General features: G+C 39.6%; 1 protein-coding gene across 7 annotated transcripts in view; it reads right to left on the bottom strand.

The window, feature by feature from the left end:
- Positions 1-22,757, bottom strand: part of DOCK3 (dedicator of cytokinesis 3) — a 261,860-nt gene that overhangs the window by 148,860 nt on the left and 90,243 nt on the right. For all 7 annotated transcript variants that reach the window (XM_066350463.1, XM_066350461.1, XM_066350460.1 and 4 more), the window contains exons 6-7: positions 12,603-12,751; positions 4,211-4,295 (exon numbers count right to left, since the gene is read on the bottom strand). In XM_066350463.1, the coding sequence (XP_066206560.1) occupies positions 4,211-4,295; positions 12,603-12,751 (234 nt within the window). The remainder of the gene's footprint in view (positions 1-4,210; positions 4,296-12,602; positions 12,752-22,757) is intronic.

The following is a 22,757-nucleotide window of genomic DNA, read 5'->3' on the forward strand; positions in this document are numbered from 1 at the left end:
AAAAAAACAGACTAACATGTTATTATAGAAGGATAACAATGTAGCAGGAGATTGTAACATTCTGTTAGGTCTTCCCACAATTTGGAAGCTCTCATATTACGTCATCTTCCAGTGTTCACTTTTCCCAGAGAGGCATGGTGGGTCAAGATCAATACAAATCCTTCAGGGTTGCTCTGTAGTTTGAGCAGCACCAATTCTCAGCTGCTGAAAGTGGGTTTAGACTTGCTATTATCTGGAAGCAAGAACTGAGGAGCATTAGGGCATCCTTTGGTTCGTGTCATATAGAAAATCCATCGGTGTATTTAAAGAAATTTTTATCAATCACTGTAATTCATCACTTGTATACTATATAAAGGTCTTCTTGTAAAATATGTGGCATGGAGTATTATCATCAGGAAATATCATATTGAGCCTTTGTAATCTCCAATAATAAATTTAAATGTTAATACAAAATGGTTCTAAAAGGCTATTCCTGTGAAACTTGTTGATAAATTGAAGATTTCAGCAAAGCATTTACTGAATGCAATTTAACATAAAAATAAGAGGTTTCAATGAATTTTTGGAAGAGACTCTCAGAATCAGTTTTTCTTTATTATATCTATGTACTTTTTTCTGTTGAAAAGTAAATACATGGGATAAAAAGACAAAAATTAGCATAAAATGAAATAAAATAAAAAGGGACTTGTACTTTAAGCCTTTTTGAGAATCCAACATTTTAAATTAACATTAAATTTATTAAAAGTAATATTAAGTACATAGTTTTCAAAGTTAAATAGCCTTTAAAAACATGCAATAAAACTATTAGTCCTCTGTTCACCCTGTCCTGTACCCCAAAGATAAGTACTTTCAACTCTTTATTGTGATTTTTCCTAAAGTTTATCAAATATTTCTAAATATCCTGTTTACAGTGCTCTCTCTATCCAATTTTAGATTTCTCTACTGGCCTCTTAATATAGAAGCTGAGGATGATCGCATTTGTTTACATCTATTTCTCTTCAACTATATTCTTTTTTTTTTTTTTTTTTTTTTGTATTTTTCTGAAGCTGGAAACGGGGAGAGACAGTCAGACAGACTCCCGCATGCACCTGACCGGGATCCACCCGGCACGCCCACCAGTGGGCGACGCTCTGCCCACCAGGGGGCGATGCTCTGCCCCACCGGGGCATCGCTCTGCCACGACCAGAGCCACTTTAGCTCCTGGGGCAGTAGCCAAGGAGCCATCCCCAGTACCCGGGCCATCTTTGCTCCAATGGAGCCTCGGCTGCAGGAGGGGAAGAGAGAGACTGAGAGGAAGGAGAGGAGGAGGGGTGGAGAAGCAGATGGGCGCCTCTCCTGTGTGCCCTGGCCGGGAATCGAACCCAGGACTTCTGCATGCCAGGCCGACGCTCTACCACTGAGTCTTCAACTATATTCTTAATATCTCATAAGTTTTGGTCAAAACTTGCTTATACTATTGTAACATTTAAATGCTGTTCACTGCTGAGCCAAGTAGCGTACTTTAATTACACCTCCTTTCTTCTACAGCTTTTTGCTTCTGAGTTGGAGATAACTTGGTTTTATTTAAACTACAGGGCCTTTTCCTCTGCGCTCCCCACCCCCGGCTCTGCGAAGTACCTTTCAATAGCGTTCTCCACGCTTTGGACACTCAGTGAAGTGGTTTCTCACCGGGAGCTCTCCCTCCTGGCTGACCTGCTCTCACCAGGACCAGTTAGGATGGAACCCTGTCACACAGCTGGCGTCCTGGGGCTGCCCTCTGATGTTAACCTGAGCATTCTATGCGCCTCTCTACTGGGTCTGAAATTCCTCTCCTGGATGGCACGTAAGAGCACCTTTTCGTGTCCTGCACCATTTGTTTTTGTCCTCCCTCAGTTTCAAGTAAATAATTCTTCCTCAGTACTTTCCTGAAAAGAGCTTTTAAAGAAAGAGTTGTTGTTGTTGTTTTGAGACTGTAAGTGACCAATATTTTCTTTAGGCTACTTTCCCATTTGATTGATAATGTGGCTCAGTAAATATAAAATTCTAGGTGGAATTCTTTTCCCCCCTCAGAATTTTAGAGGCAATTCTTCATCATTGCTAGTTTTCAATGCTGCTTTTAGGAAAAACAGTGCTGTTCTTACCATAAACCCTTAGTAGGTGACCTATTTTTCTCTCAGGAAGCGTTCAGCTTTGTGAGCTAAAATTTCACAATTAAGTGTTAAATACTTGTTGGACCCTTTCAATCTGGGGACTCATATCTAAGTTCTGGGGAAGTTTATTGCCCCAGATTTATGAGCTATAATTGACATGTAACATTGTATAAACTTAAGGTGTACAATGTGATGACTTGATACATATATATTATCTTTTTCTTTTCTTTTCTTTTTTTGTATTTTTCTGAAGCTGGAAACGGGGAGAGACAGTCAGACAGACTCCCGCATGCGCCTGACCGGGATCCACCTGGCACGCCCACCAGGGGGCGATGCTCTGCCCCTTTGGGGCATCGCTCTGCCGCGACCAGAGCCACTTTAGCGCCTGGGGCAGAGGCCAAGGAGCCATCCCCAGCGCCCGGGCCATCTTTGCTCCAATGGAGCCTTGGCTGCAGGAGGGGAAGAGAGAGACAGAGAGGAAGGACGGGGGGTGGAGAAGCAAATGGGCACTTCTCCTATGTGACCTGGCCGGGAATCGAACCCGGGTCCCCCGCACGCCAGGCCGACACTCTACCGCTGAGCCATCCGGCCAGGGCCGATACATATATATTGTGAAGTGAGTACCATAATAAAATTAGTTAATATACCCTTCATCTAACATAATTACCTTGTTCTTGTTGTGAGAAGACTTAAGATCTAATCTTTCAGGCATTTTCAAATACATGGTACAGTACTGTTAACTACCAACACCATGCTGTACATTAGAACCCCAGAACGCAATCCTCTTAGACTGTAGAAGTTATTTTACCCTTTGACCAACATCTCTTCCTTCTCTTCACCTTCAGCCGCTAGCAACCACTATTCTATTCTCTGTTCCTATGAATTCAGCTTTTTTAGATTCTCCATATTAGATCATAAAGTATTTGTTTTCTATCTGAATTATTTCATTTAGCACAGTACTTGCAAGACTCATCCATGTTGTCAAAAATGGCAGGATATCATTCTTTCTTATTGCTGAACATGTACATTGTTGTACATATACATCACACTTTTTTTAGTCATTCATCCATCAATGGACACTTGCGTTGTTTCTATGTTTTAGCTACTGCGAATAATACTGCGATGAACATGGGAGTGTAGCTATCTCACTGAGATCCTGATTTTAATTTCTTTGGATACATGTTCAGAAGTGGGATTGCTGGATCATATGGTAGTTTTCTTTTTTTTTTCTGAGGAATCTCTATACAGTTTCTCATAGTGGCTGTACAAATTCACATTTCCACCAACAGTGCACAAGAGTTCTCTTCTCTCCATATCCTTGCCACCATTTATCTCGTCTTTTTGATGACAGGCATTCTATCTAGGTAAGAGGCAGTATCTCACCGTGGTTTTGACTTGCTTTTCTCTGATGATCAGTGACATGGAACACCTTTTCATTTTCTTAAGAAGAAATTGCAATTCTTTCTAAAACATGTAATTCTCACCAATATATACTCCTCAAATGTGAATATACTCCTCAAAGCGAGGTTTCACCCAGTTCCTTAAATCTAAGCTTAACAGTCAACTGAGGTTTCTGACATTTGTTTTACTTTAAAATTTTGCACCTTTCTTTTAGTTATCACTTCTCAGTCAGACTGTAAAACGTAATCTTGGTCATTAGTCAACTCAATACATTTTTATAATAAACAACAGACAGTTAAGGATTTAACAGGTTATGTTGCTCTTAGAAATACTGATACATTATTTCCAGAAATAATTACTACATTAACCAATATAATTGGTTCTTTTCAGCTTCAACTAGAGACAGAATTTTAGTAACTGGTGCAGGCTGAAGGAACTCTACTCACCAGCAAAACCAACAAAGAAATGCCCCGTATACATAATAGTAAGCCCAGCATTCTACACAGTAATTCTATTTAGAAAAGCAAGTGTGATATACTGTCAGAATGAGACAGATCCCATAATTATACTGGGGCAAAGACAACGAAACAATTTTAGCAACATTATTTCATAATGTAATTAGGAAAAATAAAGGAGAAAAATGAAGAGTGCAGGAATAAGCTACCCTGTGTTAGATTTCTTACCATTTTATAGAGATCTGAGACACTGATCTGGTCTGAATCCACGACTTCAAAGTCCTTTCGAGGTACCAGGTCCAGGCCCAAATGCCTAGTAAAGAGAAAGGCCACACTCAGCATGCCATGTCCTCAGATCACTCATCTTTCTTTGTGTGCCGGAAAGCACACACCTGCCGTGCCCTTGTAGACAGAAGCTCGGGCACTGCCCCACGTGGGACATGCCTTTCTCCAGTAACACTTCACTGTGCTCACCTCTAGGCAACTAAACAAGGCTAGGGATTGTATGTCTGACATACTTTTAGTCATCAAACAGTTCCCCTCCTGATGGTAAGGACTCATTAGATAGCATGTTGTCAGCATATCAATTGAGTTCACTAAGTATAGGTTTCCTATAGATCAAGGATCGGGAACCTTTTTGGCTGAGAGAGTCATGAATGCCACATATTTTAAAATGTAATTCCATGAGAGCCATACAACGACCCATGTACATTACGCATTATCCAATAAAAATTTGGTGTTGTCCCGGAGGACAGCTGTGATTGGCTCCAGCCATTCGCAAGCATGAACATGAGTGGTAGGAAATGAATGGATTGTAATACATGAGAATGTTTTATATTTTTAACGTTATTATTTTTTTTAATAAAGATTTGTCTGCGAGCCAGATGTAGCCATCAAAAGAGCCACATCTGGCTCGCGAGCCATAGGTTCCCAACCCCTGCTATAGATCATTAATAAATCACAGTTTTTAAATATTTCTCCCCATCCTGTAAGTATGCTCAAGGTTCAGTCAGATATTACTTTCACTATCATAAAAAAGTCATCCAGGATCCAAGTAGGTGTCTAATTCAAAGTCGAAACACACAAACAATTACCTGCTGAAGATACTGAACTCAAAGCAATGTATGTTTTGGCTGAATTTTATCTCATTTTAAATTTAATCAGTACTGACACTGAGTCACAGTAAAGACATCACCACATATTACCCAGGATCTTAAGAAACTTTAGATAGAAGTTTAAGCAAAAAGTAGTACTACTAAGGAACAATATTTAGAAGCTCTGGTGTAACCTGGGCAAAAAGGAAGAAGTAATGGGGACGAATGATCGACTGGGAGGCAGTATGAGGCGGTGAGTGACTCTGGACAGAGCCAGAACTCCTGGGTTCAAACATGGTACATAATTTATAGTCAATAAATGTTAGCTCCTTTTCCCCTCTTTAGAAAGACAGCTCTAAACCTGGAGTCCAGCGGAACTACGGACCCCTGAAACTACTTATAACCGTATGTGCACAAGTTCATTTTACAAGTGATCACTGAAAACATTCTCCAAATTTCCTGTAGTCATGCTATTGAAATGCTTTAAAATACAAAAGTGAGACAAATTTCCGTACATATTCTTTAACCACTAGAGGTTAAAAATATATGACAGACTAAATATTAGAATTAGGTAACAAAAAGACAATGCAAATAACCCAATCAGAATAAGTGTTTTCAATGTAACATAGTAGCTTAAGAAAAAACCCGGATGGATCTAAGTCAATAGGGCGGGAGTTGAGTGTTTGTACTCTGTGTTCACGCACTACACACAGCAATGGGCATGTCTGGAGACTGAGATCCACGCAAACTCTATCTTAGCACAATGACACTCTTACCTTGCTGTCCATCCATCTGTCCACCCATATAACCATCCACTCACCCCACAGACCATTTACGCACTGACCAATGGCGCTGAATTCAAGAAATACAGCAGTTTTCGGTCAAGCAAATGTTGGTATTCATCAGGCTAAATAATTCTCCCCTGAGAGCAGTGTTTTCCCTCTTCTAGAAGTCTCTAGAGAACAGTACCTTTCAATTTCTCAGTTTCATTAGGAAATAAGAATGATTAACGAGTAATCTGATAACATAGAGGGCAAGTTCCTTCTACTGAGACTGACAATGGAGGAAGAGTGGCTTTCAAAACTAAATTGGAGGAATGTCCTTATTGGAAGAAGGCAGAGAGGCTGCACAGTGAGAAGCAACACATGTTCACTCTAAATTTCACTCAGAGAAAGGCATCCCTGGCTGTTTCTCTCTATATTTTACTCTAAGGAAAATGAACAGTAGGTGCAGGGAATGGTCACCTTAGTCTTTTCTCTATCTTCACAGCAAAGGGAGCCAGCGCAGCAAAGCAGTTAGGAGCATGAGCTCTGAGGTTAGATTGCCTGGTTGGTAAATCTTGGCTCTTCCACCATGCCACACTATATTATCTAAATACTATCATAGGTTGTTGTGAGGATTAACCTATGCAAAGCACTCAGTACACACTGCCAGGCACTGTGAATTGCTACTGCTCTTCTAATTATTATCATTATGTGATTCATCACAAGCCAACATATGGATTAAAACATAAGGATTGTAACCAGAGAGACACAGTGTCTGAATAAGACTCAGACAGATACAAGCAGGAGACACCCGTCTATACATATCTACACACAGATGTAGTATTGAGCTGAGTTTTTAAAAATGGTCCTACTACCATAGGTCTGTCTTACTCTGAATCTTTGGTATTTCTACTATACCTGCTGCTTTTCTACTAATGACCATGAGAGCTAAGTACTAATGGCTGTAAGTGACTGTAATCAGTTCAGCCATAATAGTTTTAGGGATGATTTTGTGTCAATACATCAATACAGAAAGGAACAAGTTACCGATTGGTAAATGAGTGACCACCAGGCATAAGAACAAATTCATTTTATTACTTAGATTTATTCACGTAATGCCTACCAAGTGCAAGTGCTATGCTGTGCTAAGTGTAGGGTATGGTGAGAGCAAAAAAGATTCACACAGAATGTGTGTGTGTAAAGCGAGTCATTAAAACTTGACAGCCTGACAGAAGGATCCTGACCCAAGCACACTTTAAACATAGCTATCCCAGACTTCTTGAGTAGAGCAAGACACTGATTGGAGGACACAGCACCCTAAATCAGAAGTCTAAGAAGTCACTGGAAACATCTGCTCATTTCAGATGCCCTGAAGCTGGAAAATATCACCATGTCCTTAAAGGAAAAGGACTGAGTCACAACTCTTTCTGAACTTTAGCTAAAAACCTACTCAGAGGACACTCAGCGGGGTGGTAAGTGGGGTTAGTAATTTCTGCAAACCACGACAAACTGATGCTTGTGCTGCATCCTGCAAAAGCAATCCCCTGGGTGAAGAACATAAACCAACCCACCCATCTCCCTTTCTTCCTGAGAGAGAAGGCAGAAAGGAGAAATGGAGGAAGGAGAAGATATAAAAAAAGGAGAGAAAGAATTAAAAATTAGAAATTATATATTTATTCGTGAATTATCTTAAATATTGAAACTTCACAATAAAAAGACACCAATTATCTCATTTGATACTTAAAATCCATAGAAACATCATTCTAATTCAACAAAAGCTTACAAAATATTTACATATTATTTAAATCTGAACATTCTACCTGAAGAATAAACACAAAAACTCTACAAACTAGTCAAAGAATTAAATTTTTTTCTAAGGCAAAAATCAATCAGGTTGGTCCTGGTTTAATGTAATTTTAACTTAGCGAGGCTATATTTGCTATAGTGATGAAATCAGAGACTGAGAAGAAACTTCTATAAACATCTTTATGGAAGGTGTTGAAAATGCTAAATTAACACATTAAAATTACATTGCTAGACAAATTATTTTAAAATTCCCTTAGAGAAGATGTAATTAACTGACTAATTCTTAGTATAGGAGGCTTGAACATAGACACCGGCTAGTTAATTTGAACACAACTTTGTTTTATGCTCTTCCTATATTTTAGTTCCAAAAAATATAAGAACACAATTTTATGAGTGCAGATTTCTACCTGATACAATTTTAATAATTTTTACTTATAAAATAAATCTACACATTGACTAGGTCAACATATGTGTACCACATAAATTTAATGCCTAAATATTCAAATTGTTTACCAAATAAATAATTACTAAGCTCAGGAAATAAAATTTAAATTGTTACTATATGTATGAAGAAAGCTCAGCATTTAATTTGAATCCTAGGTAAAAGTGCAATGTAGCCCTGGCCGGTTGGCTCAGCGGTAGAGCGTCGGCCTAGCGTGCGGAGGACCTGGGTTCGATTCCCGGCCAGGGCACACAGGAGAAGCGCCCATTTGCTTCTCCACCCCTCCGCCGCGCTTTCCTCTCTGTCTCTCTCTTCCCCTCCCGCAGCCAAGGCTCCATTGGAGCAAAGATGGCCCGGGCGCTGGGGATGGCTCCTTGGCCTCTGCCCCAGGCGCTGGAGTGGCTCTGGTCGCAACATGGCGACGCCCAGGATGGGCAGAGCATCCCCCCCTGGTGGGCAGAGCGTCGCCCCATGGTGGGCGTGCCGGGTGGATCCCGGTCGGGCGCATGCGGGAGTCTGTCTGACTGTCTCTCCCTGTTTCCAGCTTCAGAAAAATGAAAAAAAAAAAAAAAAAGTGCAATGTACCCATTTAATTTCTATATTTGAAAGTTATAACTCAATGTTTAATCATATATATGTCATGAGACACATAGTATTCGTACCAGGAGACTACAACAATGATCAAAGAACCCGTGGACTAGAAATACCGGTAATAATTTGCCTGGGTTTAAGACTTACACTTAAAAATAACCATAGATAGTAGGGTTCTGCATAGGTGTATGGGTTTTGGACCAGTCCTTGGTACAAACACCAGCTCTACCATTCACTATGAAACACTGGAGAAGGGGCCTCTGAACCTCAGTTTCCTCATTAGGTAAAGCAGAGCTCTTCTTGTGAAAAAGGTTAATAGCATTTCTTATAACAGTGCATATAAATTAGACACTGCACTTACCACAGTGATATAGGTAGATGTACTCAATAAACTATTAATAGCTGTTATCAATAGCTTCTGAGATACGTTCTGAAAAGGTAGAGCTATAATGTCTATGTAAGACCTACTACAGAAAAAGCATTAAGTCTAAAATCATAGATAATTAATATATAACCACAATTAAAACAAAAAGATCAGCAAACACTGATTATCCAACACATGCCAACAATGTGCTAAGTGTCAATATTTTATGGCACGTATACAAGGGTGGTGAGAAGAGAAACGTGGAACCATCAGGGTACAGATGAGAACGACGGATACGGCCATCAGTGCTCTGCTGCTATGTGGAACAGTCAGTCTACCACCTGGAAGCTAACTGTGTAAAGGAACTTTACTTCTGCAGTATTGCGTATCTTCTTTCAAAATAAGAAGAAGCATTTTTTTAAAAATTAGTTAAAGTGAGAACCAGAGAGAACAGTCCTGTTGGTTTGGGGGGCAATATGTGTTTTTCCTTTAATAACAATAGACCTACAAAGTTATCATTTAAGTTTATTTTCATTTAAGTTTCTTAAGTGATTATATTTTTCCACTGAAGGAAAGGGGAAAATGGAAAGGAGAGGAAAGGGGAAAAAAAGAAGTAGAAGGGAGGGAGAAAGGAGATGATACAGAGAAGAGGAGAGAGGACGAATCTGGAGAGGAAGGGGAGAAGAAAAAGTGGGTAAGAGACATGGAACTCTAATCTTTATTGTTTTAATTTGTCTATTAAAGTGGACATATAAATACTCCGTTCCGACATACGCACACACTTTGTTGAGAAAAAGATATTCGCAAAGGTGGAATAATGCTGTAATTTACTGACAGGTATTTATAATGGCCTTAGCCTTTTTCAAATAATTTAAATTTTTTTCCAAGCTATCATCTTTAAGTTTTTAGATTTGAATGCAAAATCTGGCATTTCCCCAACCTTTATTAGAAAGAAGTATTGATATTTCTAAAATAATTCTGCTCTTCATTCACTGGTATGTATAGTTGCAGTTAAACTATAATGATATATACAACTTAGTTATTAGTTCAAGTATAACAATTTTCTTGGCTCATGGTAATATTATGTTTGTAAGTATTACTATTATTTATTTTTAAAATACATGCTATGATACCATTTTATAACACAGGACTATTTGGGGCTGAGGAAACAGGATCAGTAGCTGTGCTGTGAGTTAACATACTGTATTTTGCCAGGATTTGCATTGCCCAAAGTTAGATTTAGAGAACACTGGATGATCCGTGGTATACCAGAATCCATGCTGTATCATACAAGGAGTGGGGTGTGCCAAGCAATCCTAGTAACAGTCAAGAGAGGATGTATTTTAAACAAGGATAGGCTATTGTCACTTTAAAGGGTGACAAACAGCCAATTTAGGGTTGTACTTTTTCTTTTCTACTGCTGAACAGTCTGGCTCTGGGTTAACCCCACTGTTTATTACATCCCGTGTTACTTCTTCCCTGATTTATTCTTCCACTTCTGCAAAAAACACATTCTCAAGTCCCTTCCTGAGAAAGGGGCTGTAAAAAATAACTTCCGCCTCCTTGAATACTTCTAAATAGCTTTATCTGGTCCTCACACTTGATTAGACAGTTTGGTTGTTTATAAAATTCTGGCTGGCAAATCATCTCCCAACATAATTTGGAAGCTATTACTTCATTATATTCTAGCATCCAGTGTTACTGATAAAAATTTTGAGCCAATGTAGTTCTTATTCTTATGACCTGTTTTTCTGTCTGAAAACCTTTTAGGATCTTCATCATACTTCAGTACTGGGATACTGAAATATTTTCGTGTGCCTTGCTGTGGGTTTGGGGGGTTTCCCCATTCATATTGGGTATTTGGTGAGCCCTTTCAACCCTAAGACTCGTGGTTCTTTGGCTCTGAGAAGTTTTCTTCTATCATTTCTTTAGAATTTCTTCCTTTTCGCTTCCCCCTACCCCCCAGCAATGATAATGCCTGATGTGGGACTGGTTTGAACTTTGTATTGCTCTTCTTTCTTCAATCATTTCCCATATTTTTACTTTATTTTGGAAATCACATTCTCTGTTCCTTTTTCACAGCATTTTAACTCTACATAATGGGTCTTCTTGATGCTCTTGGAGGGTACTCAGAGATTTTTTTTCTAAAAGTTCTTTACTAATCTCTAATTCTCTCTGGAGCCAGATTATTTCCTTTGGGGCAAGGTATTTTGTTTATCCTGGCTTCTGTCTCCTCCCTATGGAAGGACTTCTTAAAATATTTGCCATCCAGATCTAAAGGCATTAGAAGAGGTGTGGGGAGTTTTCTGTACATGTGTGGGTGACTAGAGAGTTTCTCTTCCTGGTAAGTGGAAAGGATCTGGCCACTACACAATATGGAAGGCTCTGCAACAAGGTCCCAGTTCCCACTCCTGTCCAGTTTCCCTCCAGGCGATTGGTCTTCCTACTTCTTAGTCTGAAGGGAAAACACCTTGCTGCCAGGCATTCTCTGTGGTGGTGAATTATTCCTTTCATTTACTTTTAAGCAATCCCCCTTTTTTCAGCTTTTAGGAGCACTCCCACCCCCCATGATTCTAGGAACTCCAAGGGAGCAGCTTCTTCACTAGCTAAAATCTCCCTCACATGTACTGGGCTTCCTCTGTCACTAATTCTCCTCCCTACTTTCCAGTTTCTAGAAATGGGCTCACATATCTCATTCATTGCTGGTCCCCCTCCCATTCTTTGTATACTAATATACTTAAGGTAAACATATATCTTACATGGGAAGCAATCTGGTTACTTCAAAGTTCAATTCACCCGATTTTAAGAAAATAAGAGAAAAGTACCTGAGAATTATATATATCATTAAGTGTAGGAAGAAATAAAATCTATATACTATATATGCTAGCTTCCCATACCAAAGTCTTAGGATTGTACTTGTATGGCAATAGCAAATAATCAATACCCATGAATGGAAGACTGAATTTGAATGAAAATTAGTTAAGAATATTCTGAAGTACAGAGGTAAATATTCCCTTTTGTACTATATGCTTATTTAGATTCATTGCATGACAATAAAATTCACATTCTAGTATTGGTATCCTTATTGCGATACTGTTTCACGGTTTTCCAAAATTACCATTGGGAAGACAGGGCCAAGTGTACAAGGGGCCAATCTATATTGTATCTTACAGCTGCGTGTGAATGTATATTTCTCTCGAAAATTTTTATTAGAAAAGAAAAAAACAATAAAAAAGGCACTAAAAGATGAAACAAAAGCATATTCTGATTACTGAGGTCTGTAATCCAGGAATCTGAGCTGGAAGAGACCTCAGTAGATAATGTTGTCCAATCCGACTTTCCAGAAGTGGAAATGGAGGCCGAGGGTCAGTGGGTAGAACCAGTGAGTGTCCTCTGCTACACTAAAACAACTCTTCATAGTAAAAATGGCCGGAGCTCAGTGGAAAATATAATAAGGACTTTTAATCACTAAAGAAAAGCTTTGATCAAATGCAAACTCCATGAGGACTGAGATATCATAAAGAAAACTGAGAGCTAGCCAAACGACAGTCATACTTACTCATTCCCCCAGTCCAGGCGCACGGTGATGTGCCGCTTAACCTCCCGCACCTGATCCTGAGTCAGGTGACCAGACAGTAGCTGCCTCCGCAGGTCAATAAGTTCATTCATCACATGGCGTAGTTTGTAGAAAAGATCTACTCTGTGTTTCTGAAAGGGCATTTTTGGGTGAAATAAAAAATGGATACAAAAAGGGAATGAAAAAAGAGAGAAATAGTTAAACTATGAAAAGTGCTCATTTCTCTAATCCTCTAAAAAAGGCAATGTAAGAAGAAGCTTATTTAAGAATCTTAAGTCCTTAGTTTTAATGTCTGAAGACCTCTACATGGTGACATCTAACAAGTAATATAATTGATCTGGATCATGCACAGTACTGTTTCTCTCTTCTCCATCCTGGACTGCTCATCTCCCAGTAAACTGAAGTTGTTAAATCAATCAGAACCGAAAGTTACACAGGAGCCTAGATCTGACTGAAGTTACTACATCTGTAACAGGTCCCACCCATCCAGCAACATCTCTGGTTTTCCCAGGAGGAAAACTCAAGCAGGGGGAGGGAGAGTGAGAATCACTTGCCCTATTTTGAATGTACTAAGGTTTCAAAATAAAGCCAAAGTCTCTGGAGTGACATTCACTCCAGGTTTCCAGGCCTCATCTAGCTTTAATTAGCTTTTGTAAACAGAATGTGTCCCTAGTGTTATAGATTCAACTCATTTTAGTTTAGTAAAAAGTGTCACCTTTATAAGAGTTAAGTGGAAACCTTTTAATAAACTTAATGATGTCATAGTAGCTATACTTACACTAAAAGATGTAAGTGCCATTCTTGAGTAAAAAGATATACTTAAGAATATAGATTTTGGCACTTGCCAAGTTTCTCAGTAGACAGAGCGTTGTCCTAGCATGCCAAGGTCGCAGTTTCTATCTCCAATCAGGGAACATACGAGAAGCAACCAATGAGTGTACAACAAAAATGAAACAACTAAGTAGAACAAGTTAATGATTCTCTCTCTCCATCCCCCCCAAACCAATGGGGGATAAAAAAGAATACAGATTTTAAAACTAAATTCCTGACTGACCAGATGGTGGTGCAGTCGAAAGAGCATTGACCTGGGACTCTGAGGTCTCAGGTTTGAAACCTCAAGAACATTCACTTGAGCACGGGCTCATCCGGCTTGAGCGTGGGATCATAGACATGACCCTACGGTCGCTGGCTTGAGTGCAAAGATCACTGGCTTGAAGCCCAAAGGTCACTGGCTCAGCTGGTGTTCCCTGGTCAAGGTACATATGAGAAGCAATCAATGAACAACTAAGGTGCTGTAACAATGAGCTGATGCTTCTCATCTCTCTCCCTTCCTGTCTGTCTCTCTTAAAAAAAAAAAAGGCAAAACAAAAGAACTAAATTCCTATTTGCCCACAAGTGAAATTTTGATTGGAATTCTTAGATTTGTTTTTATCATGGAGAAACATATGTTTTTGTGTGTGTTACAGAGACAGAGGGAGAGATAGATAGGGACAGACAGGCAGGAAGGGAGAGAGATGAGAAGCATCAATTCTTCATTGAGGCATCTTAGGGAGAAGGGGTGCAGACGGGGAACCAGAGCTGAGGGGCTTTTGTGAGCTCTGCTGAGACTGGTGGGGTCTTTGATTCTAGGAGGAACTGGAGAAGATTCTCCTGGTTGTGAACCGGAGAATGTGTCAGTGGCTTTGGGAGCCCTGAGTGAAAGTGTTCATTGGCCGGTGCAAGACTTTAATAAAGGAATGGCCCAACATTCTTTGGCTCCACTGTTTCTTTATCATCTGCCCAAATCTAATGTGAACCTGCATGTGCATGGCCACGATGGCTGCGACTACTGGTTATATGATAACTTATCTAAAAAGAATCCTTTTAAAGACAAATCAACCTACAGCAATAGTTTTCAACTGGTGTGCTGCAAGAGTCACCTTGGTTTGCTACAAGAATTTTTAAACCATGCAGTACCTGACATTGACCTCTTTTCCCTTAGATTGTCAAACAAAAAAATGACAACAGCCAACACAACAATAGCCATCTAGCTATTAAATCAAAATTTGTCATATCAGCAAAAATTTTATTTTTTGATGTGCTGCAGAATTTTAGTATTTACTTTATGTGTGCCATGAGATGAAAAAGGTTGAAAATCACTGACCTATATATACTATAGCATTAGCAAAGCCTCTATCTGAGATTCCTCTTAAAAGGGGGCTTGCTTGCCTGACCAGGCGGTGGCGCAGTGGGTAAAGCGTCAGACTGGGATGCAGAGGACCCAGGTTCAAGACCCCGAGGTCGCCAGCTTGAGTGCGGGCTCATCTGGTTTGAGCAAAAGCTCACCAGCTTGAATCCAAGGTCGCTGGCTCCAACAAGGGGTTACTCCGTCTGCTGAAAGCCCGCGGTCAAGGCACATATGAGAGAGCAATCAATGAACAACTAAGGTGTTGCAACACGTAATGAAAAACTAATAATTGATGCTTCTCATCTCTCTCTGTTCCTGTCTGTCTGTCCCTGTCTATCCCTCTCTCTGACTCACTCTCTGTCTCTGTAAAAAAAAAAAAAAAAAAAAAGTGCCATACACTGGATGGCTTAAAAGGGGGCTTGCTTGATTTAAGTGGTTATAAATAAAATTAATTATAAAGCTAATTACAAACTAGTAGAATCAGCAAATGTTTTTAGGTGTAGTGATCTTATGACTGAAATGTCTAAAACATCATACTACTGAGAAGTCATCTAATGGAGCATTAAGACTTTTTAAGGTCCATCTGAAGGAGAAATTATTTTTAACTAGAAGACCTTAGAAAACATGCACTCTACATAATTTCAAGTGGCATTCTGTCCCTTCTTCAGTCAATCAACATATGAATAAAAGTAAACCCCTGATGGGGCACAATGCTGGCAGAAGGGCAGAACTTACAGTCTTGCTAGCTTAAAAGCAACAAGGCCTAAGCAAACTGCATCATTTGGCAAATAGAGATCTTGAAGATAAGCAGTAAAGGCAATGTGGTTTTGATAAAACAGGGCTACCTGTCTAAATTTAAAATAGAAAGTTAGAATTACTTTCCCATCAAACCACACACAATAACCCACTGCACGCATACATGAGCATTTGTTCATTCGCTCAATTAACACATGCTGTGGAGCACCAGCTGAATGCTATCACTTTGTTGTGATCCAAGTTCCTACTCCTGTGATGTTTTCATTCTACAGAGCAGACACAGATAAAAATAAATAAATGATGGTGGTGGTACGTTCTAAGGGAAAAAACATTACCGCAGAAGAGGGACAGTGGGTAGCCAAGGGCGGGTTGGCTGGGGTGTGGAAGAAGGTATGCTTCAGGCAGGGTGGTTAAGGAAAGGCTTTTTTGGGAGCTGAACTTTGGCAGAAACATGAATGAAATAGGTGGCAGCAGTTGAGAAAACTGGGAAGTTTCAGAGGCATAAAAAACCAGCAAGAGCCAACGGCTTGATGTGGAAGTGGACTTGGCGTGTTCACAGAGAACAGAGAGAACAGCACGCCTGGAACAAAGTGAACACGGGGCAGTGGTAATGTGCAGTCAGAGAAGCAACAGGGACCAGATCAGGCAGGCCTTTGGAAACCACCTATGGCTTTTATCCCAAGCAAGATAGGAAACCACTGGAAATCTGCAGCAGAAGAGTGATGTGATATGATTTCAGTCTTGAAAGCCTCTCTCTGAGTGCTCTGCTGAGAGTAAACCATGAAAAATCAAAGAGAAAAGCAGGGACTCTAGTCAGAAGGCTATTTATGGCAACAGAATCCACAGAATGATGGCTGACTGGATGGCGATGATAAAAATTTTAGGACTTAGAGTTTTAACATGGTAAAGCTGCCCAGATCTGCTGGTAGTTTAGAGGTGGGATATGAATGCAGTCAAAGATAACTCTTTTTCCTGGCCTGGGAATGCATCTGAAAGACAGAGACAAGATTTAATTTGGACATGCTACTCTGACACTTAGAGGTCAGGAAAGTGAGAAGTATCTAGTAGAGAAAACTGTACAGGGGTGAGAAGGGAGGTAAGAGGAAAAGTATAATTGAAAACAGGATTTTAAGGAGGACTTTGTCAAATGCACTGAGAAGTTAAATAAAATATAGACTGAGAACTGGCCACTCAATTTGGCATTGTAGTGGCCATTGTTGACCTCTACAAGGGCAGTTTTGGTGGAGTGAAGTGAGTTCACAAGAGAATAGAACATGTGAACTAGAGGGTATTGTGCTAAGTGAAATAAATCTGAAAGAGAAAAACAAAGTTATCAATTCTATATGGAATTTAAAAAACAACAAATGAACAAACAAAACAAAAAAGAGACTCATATGAACAGAGATCAAAGTTATGGTTGCCAGAAAGGAGGGGAGTGAGAAGATGGTAAAAAAAAAAAAAGCAGGGGGACATGCTTAAAGTATTGTGATAACTGCACAATAACAGATGGTTACTAGACTTAGTGTGGTGATCATATCATAAGGTACACAAATGTCAAGTCACTACATAGTATACACTCAAAACTAATACAATAATGTATACCAACTATATTTAAATTAAAAATGAAGCAAAAGAGAAGAAATAGAGACAGAGATAAATCGTTTGTAGAATTTTCAGTAATTAGAGGCAAAAAAATGGGGTACCAGAACAGGGTTGTGTGATCAAGAAACAGAATTTAAGGCTATTTGTATGCTGAAGGGGATGATCTAGTCGAGAGAAAATTTGATGATGCGGGTGCCAAATCCTTGAGTTGCCAAAAAGAGGTGGGTCCCATCCTAGGTCAGGAGGGCACATTTCACTTAATCTGGGTACTTTATATATTGTCACAAAGAGAAAAGGCATATAATATGGCTAATGCCATGAGTAGTTGGGAGATTTGGTGACAGGAGAACTATATTATTCCTCTGCTTGCTTTAGTCTCAAGGAAATAAAAAGGAAGGCCACCAGCTGAGAGCGAGCGGGAGTGGAGGGGGGAGCAGGTATTAGAGGTTTGAGAATAGAGAAGATACAGAACAGTTTCATAGAAAGTGGTAACATAAATCAGCAGGGGAAAGGTAGTTCAACTGCCAGATGGTTTGAGATGTGTGAACATTAATTAAAAGATTGTACTTTTGTTTTTAAAGCCAAGGACATCTGACCCTTGAACAACATAACAACATGGGCTTGAAGAAGCAAGTCCACATATATGTGGATTTTTATCAATAAATCTCTATGCTGTTTTCAATCCACAGTTGGTAGTCTATGGATGTGGAGGGCCAACTGTGTACACTGATACCCACTATTTTAATAGGGAACTTGAGAATCTGCAGATTTTGATATCCATGAGAAGTCCTGGAACCAACCTGAGGATACTGAGGGACAACTAAATTTTGGCAGTGACAAAAGTTATACACAGATTTTTGACTGTGCTGGGTGTCCGGCACCCCTAAACCTTGTGTTGTTCAAGAGTCAAATGTATAATGCACATTGAAATTGAAATACCACATATATGTGCATATTCACATATGGATGCATATACACTATATGTGCATGTACAAAGATAATATACAATGAACATATACAGATGTACAATATTTATGAAAGAATATACTAATATAGTCTTTTAAAACATTACACAGCAATTTTTTTTAAACCAAGAGTTTCTAACAGATGGTATTTTCCAAAGATGACTAGTATGTCTCTCATCCCAAATGCTCTTTTGCAAAAGCATGACCTTGACACTCCTCCGGTATAAGGTGAGTCTGTTTCTCATACCCTTGAATCCAGGCAGGCCCAGAGAGGCTCTGACCAATCAAACATGACGGCAGAGGGGGAGGCTAGTTTCTAGGCGCAGCCCTTAACTAGTCTGGCAGCCCCAGCTTCTTGTCTATCAGAACACCTGTTCTTGGGAGATTCCCCCTCAGAATCAAGCTTCCATCCTATGAAAAGCCAAAGCTACAAGGAAAGGCCACAAGGTGACACTCCAGTCAGCAGTCCCTGCTGTGTGAGTGAGCCATCTTAGATCCCGTGCCTAGCTCAATTGAGCCTTCAAAGAAATACAGCTCCTTCCAGTATCTGACTATAACAAAATGATGAAAGCATATGTAAAAACTCTCCAATCCAGAGAATAGTAGGATATAATAAATAGTTGTTTTAAGCATAAACTACATAAGCTTTATGTAGTTTATAAAGATTAACTACACAGTATTTTTCCCAATTAAAAAATCAGTTACTGTTTTTAATTTTATAAAGCCGGGAATATTAACCCTGTACACGAATAAAATAGATCATATAATCAGAAAGCAGCAGCATCATTACAATCAATATGGTGCTAATTTCTTTTTCTAGGCCCATTCTAAAGGCTCCATCAGCAGGGCTCTGACACCACACTGCACTCTTGGGTTTGTCAACAGAAGAGAACACAGACAGTTCAAGGTGAGCACTCTGGGTGACCGGCCCCAGAGCACACAGCTGACCTAGGTAGGGATCACTTGACCCCGTAGGTCAGCTGAATATCCCACCCAGGCTGAACGATCCTTTTCTACTGAGAGGCCTGCTCCTCAGCAGATTAAAATAACTATATAATTAGGCAGGTGGTAAGGTTTAGCTTTCCTGTATAATCATCCCTAGTTCCTGTCACTGCTAAAATAAAAGCAGGAAGAATTTTTTTTTAAGTATAAGAAAAAGAAATCCGTGGCCCATCTTAGCAACATGTTCAGCCTCTCCAAAGGCTCTATAGAGCTTTTGTCAAGAACATTCACAGAATATTTCAAAAGCATACTGGAGAGCTAGCAGAAACTATAAATTTAACTACTTTGCAACCACATGCCAAGTAGAATTTGTCTCATTACTATGAAAGAATCCCTGAAACTCTGTAGGAAAAAAAGAGGTTTAATATTTAACACTTTTGATTTAAAAATTATTTTTGCTAAACTGTATGTAACCCAGTGTGAAAAGGAAGGTTGTACTGTGCTGATGCCCCTGAATTAGTAGACGAGCAACACTTCAGAGTATCCATCATAAAGTATGCTACCTTTATTTTAAACTACATACGCACAAGGATAGGCTAATATGATTATAAAAATCTAATTTAAAAAAATTACATTGGCCTGACCAAGTGGTGGCGCAGTGGACAGAGTGTCAGACTGGGATGCAGAGTACCCAGGTTTGAAACCCTGAGGTTGCTGGCTTGAGTGCAGGCTCACTAGCTTGTGTGCAGGGTCACTGGCTTGAGCATGGGATCATAGACATGACTCCATGGTCGCTGGCTTGAGCCCAAAGGCTGCTGCCCAGGGCAGTTGGCTTGAGCCCAAGGTCACTGGCTTGAGCGAGGGGTCACTTGCTCAGCTGGAGGTCCCCCATCCCCGCAGTCAAGGAACATATCAGAAGCAATCAATGAACAACTAAGATGCTGCAATGAAGAATTGATGCTTCTCATCTCTCTCCCTTCCAGCCTGTCTGTCCCTCACACTCTCGCTCTCTCGCTAAAAAAGAAAATTACATTGAAAGTATTGCTCTCCTCAAAGGGAACAAATGTCCTGTCATGAGTATTAAACACTTTAAGTGAAAGTCAATTTAATAGAAGTTAAACATTATATCTAAAATTCAAGTTGTTAGGGAAAGATTCCCAGATTATCTCTTCATTGCAACTCTTACTTTCGAATATTTACTTTACACGCAGGTAGATGGTTTATTTTCTCATTTTATTTCTTGTTAACAAAATAATCATTATGAAATTGAGTTTATTCAAACTTCTCCAATATTCCTTTTTTTAAAAAATGCTATTAATAATCAAGTCTCTTACCATAAGTTAACCTCCAATCCTATTCAAAATGTTTATGTTATATCCCAAAGCTTTAGGACTCATTCCAGTATAATACAAAAATATCTAAACTGCAGTACTTGCAACCCTAACAACCTTTCTGCTAAAAATATCTTTCCGTCCAGAAATTTAAACTTTCATTTTAGGTTACTGAACGACACAGTTGGCAAAGGCTTAAAAATGAGTTCAACAGGGAAAATTTTGTGAAACAAAACTATATCTAACTCTAAGCTATTTCACACTGATCTTCAAACATGAATTTGCAAGAAATAAAAATGCAAAAAAAACAATGTGAAAATTTATTTTAAACTATTCGCTAATATGGGGGGTATGCCTATACAATCTATGTACTTGGCATAAAATACTTACTCCTTCACCTCTGAGGGGCCAGGATGTCTTCCTCACTCCACTCACAAACCAAACACATCCTCCTTCATAGATTCCTTGATAACCAAAATCACACTCTTTACGGCTTCTACCCTCTTCTGTAACACAAATACCTGCAGAAGAGCTAAGACTTTTAAAACTCTTTCTTAGTTTAAGTAAGTTGATCATATTCTTTTCCTACGGCAGATAAAAATCTTAATAAGAACTTAACAAAGCCAACGGAAAGGGAAACTATTAGTGATATAAAACACAGAGGCTGCAGTTGCTGGTGTTAAGGGCACCCATTCACAATTCTGAACAGGGTGAACTTACCTAAAAGCAAGCTGTGGGGCAGCTGAGGCATTCTCCAATTCACACAAGACAGAACAAACCTCTACTTAAAGACAGCACTTAATCTGTCTCTTCTAAGGACCTCTTCTTAGAGACGGAGACCAATGAGAAACCAGCCCCAGTCTTCACCGTGTATGATTACCCCCTCCTCCAAATGTTAACGATGAGACTTGGAAAGAACATAACTTGGCAGAAAATAAAAGACTGAAAACTAATCCCTGGGAACAGGGTTGAGGAGAGTTGGAAGGAAACCAGCAACAATCAAGCCTCTTATCTGAGTAGAAAGGCTCAGGGACTGAAGGTACCAGAAATGTCTGAAGGTGTAAGTATGTGCGTAAATGTGCATGTGTGTGGGGGGTGGGGACTAGAGGGTGTGCTTGGAAAATGGAAACAGGAGAATTGGTTAAAAGTCTTTTAAAGGCCATGAGCCTGGGGTAAACACACAAAATGGGGTACAGAGATGTGTCACAGAATTGGGCACCTGAAACCTGTATAATTATGTTAATCAGTGCCACCCCAATATTCAATTAAAGGCCATGAGACCTTCAGATCATCACCCCTACTCTATGCTGCCAGGTTTTCGCCACCTGATGGTTTTCTCCACATGATCGTTTACTCTCTGCAGAGGTTCAAACAGGGTCAATACAGGCCCTAGCTGGTTGACTCAGTGGTAGAATGTCAGCCTAGCATGGGAGTCCTGGGTTTGATTCCCAATTAGGGCACACAGGAGAAGCAACCATTTGCTTCTCCACCCCTCTCCCTTCTTTCTCTCTCTCTCTCTCTCTCTCTTCTCCTCCCACAGACATGATACAATTGATTGGTGCAAGCGCAGTGGCCCTGAACTGAAGATGGCTCTGTGGAGCCTCCAACTCAGGCACTAAAAGTAGCTCGGTCACAAGCATAGGACCTAGATGGGCAGAGCATTGACACCAAATGGGGGCTGTTGGATAGATCCTGGTCAGGATGCATGAAGGAGTCTGTCTCTCTATCTCCCTCCTCTCACTTAGAAAAGAAAAGAAAAAGAAAAAGGATCAATACATTGGAAGGCACCAAAAATAGCTGATGATGTTAAAACAGAAAGTTGAAGTTAAAGACTATGTAGTAAAAGATGGGATCCCTGGTGCTTTTCCCACACTAAACTCCCAAAGCGTTCATAGCCAGGCTTTTACCTTCGGGGAAAGAGAACAGAGGATTCCTCACTGGGAACATTCAGCCCAGAAACACTAACAATCGCTCTCCTTCTGCCATGAAAAACCAGGGCCTTTTCTGATCACTGTACAGTAACGTCTAGCAGTTAGTAAATACCAGCCCCATTCACAGAACTTTCTGTCAATATTCTAATGCTTCATTCTTAAATATGAATAGAAAATACCACTATATAATAAAGAGAGTTTCTAACATAACGAAAGAAACCAAAACAATCAGAAAAAAATTTAAGGGAAACAGTAACAACGTTAGGAATGAAAGAAAATTTCAAAGAAAAATAATATTTTCAGAGAGTACAGAGTTTATATAATACATTCATGAAATAAGAACAGGATATGATAGAAAAAGAGGAGCCCAAAAGGCTTTTGGAAGTTGAAAATAAGTAAAACAGCTGTAGTTTAAAACACAATTTAGTAAAAAGGATAGGATA

Source organism: Saccopteryx leptura, chromosome 10, assembly GCF_036850995.1.
Source record: "Saccopteryx leptura isolate mSacLep1 chromosome 10, mSacLep1_pri_phased_curated, whole genome shotgun sequence".
NCBI lineage: Eukaryota > Metazoa > Chordata > Mammalia > Chiroptera > Emballonuridae > Saccopteryx > Saccopteryx leptura.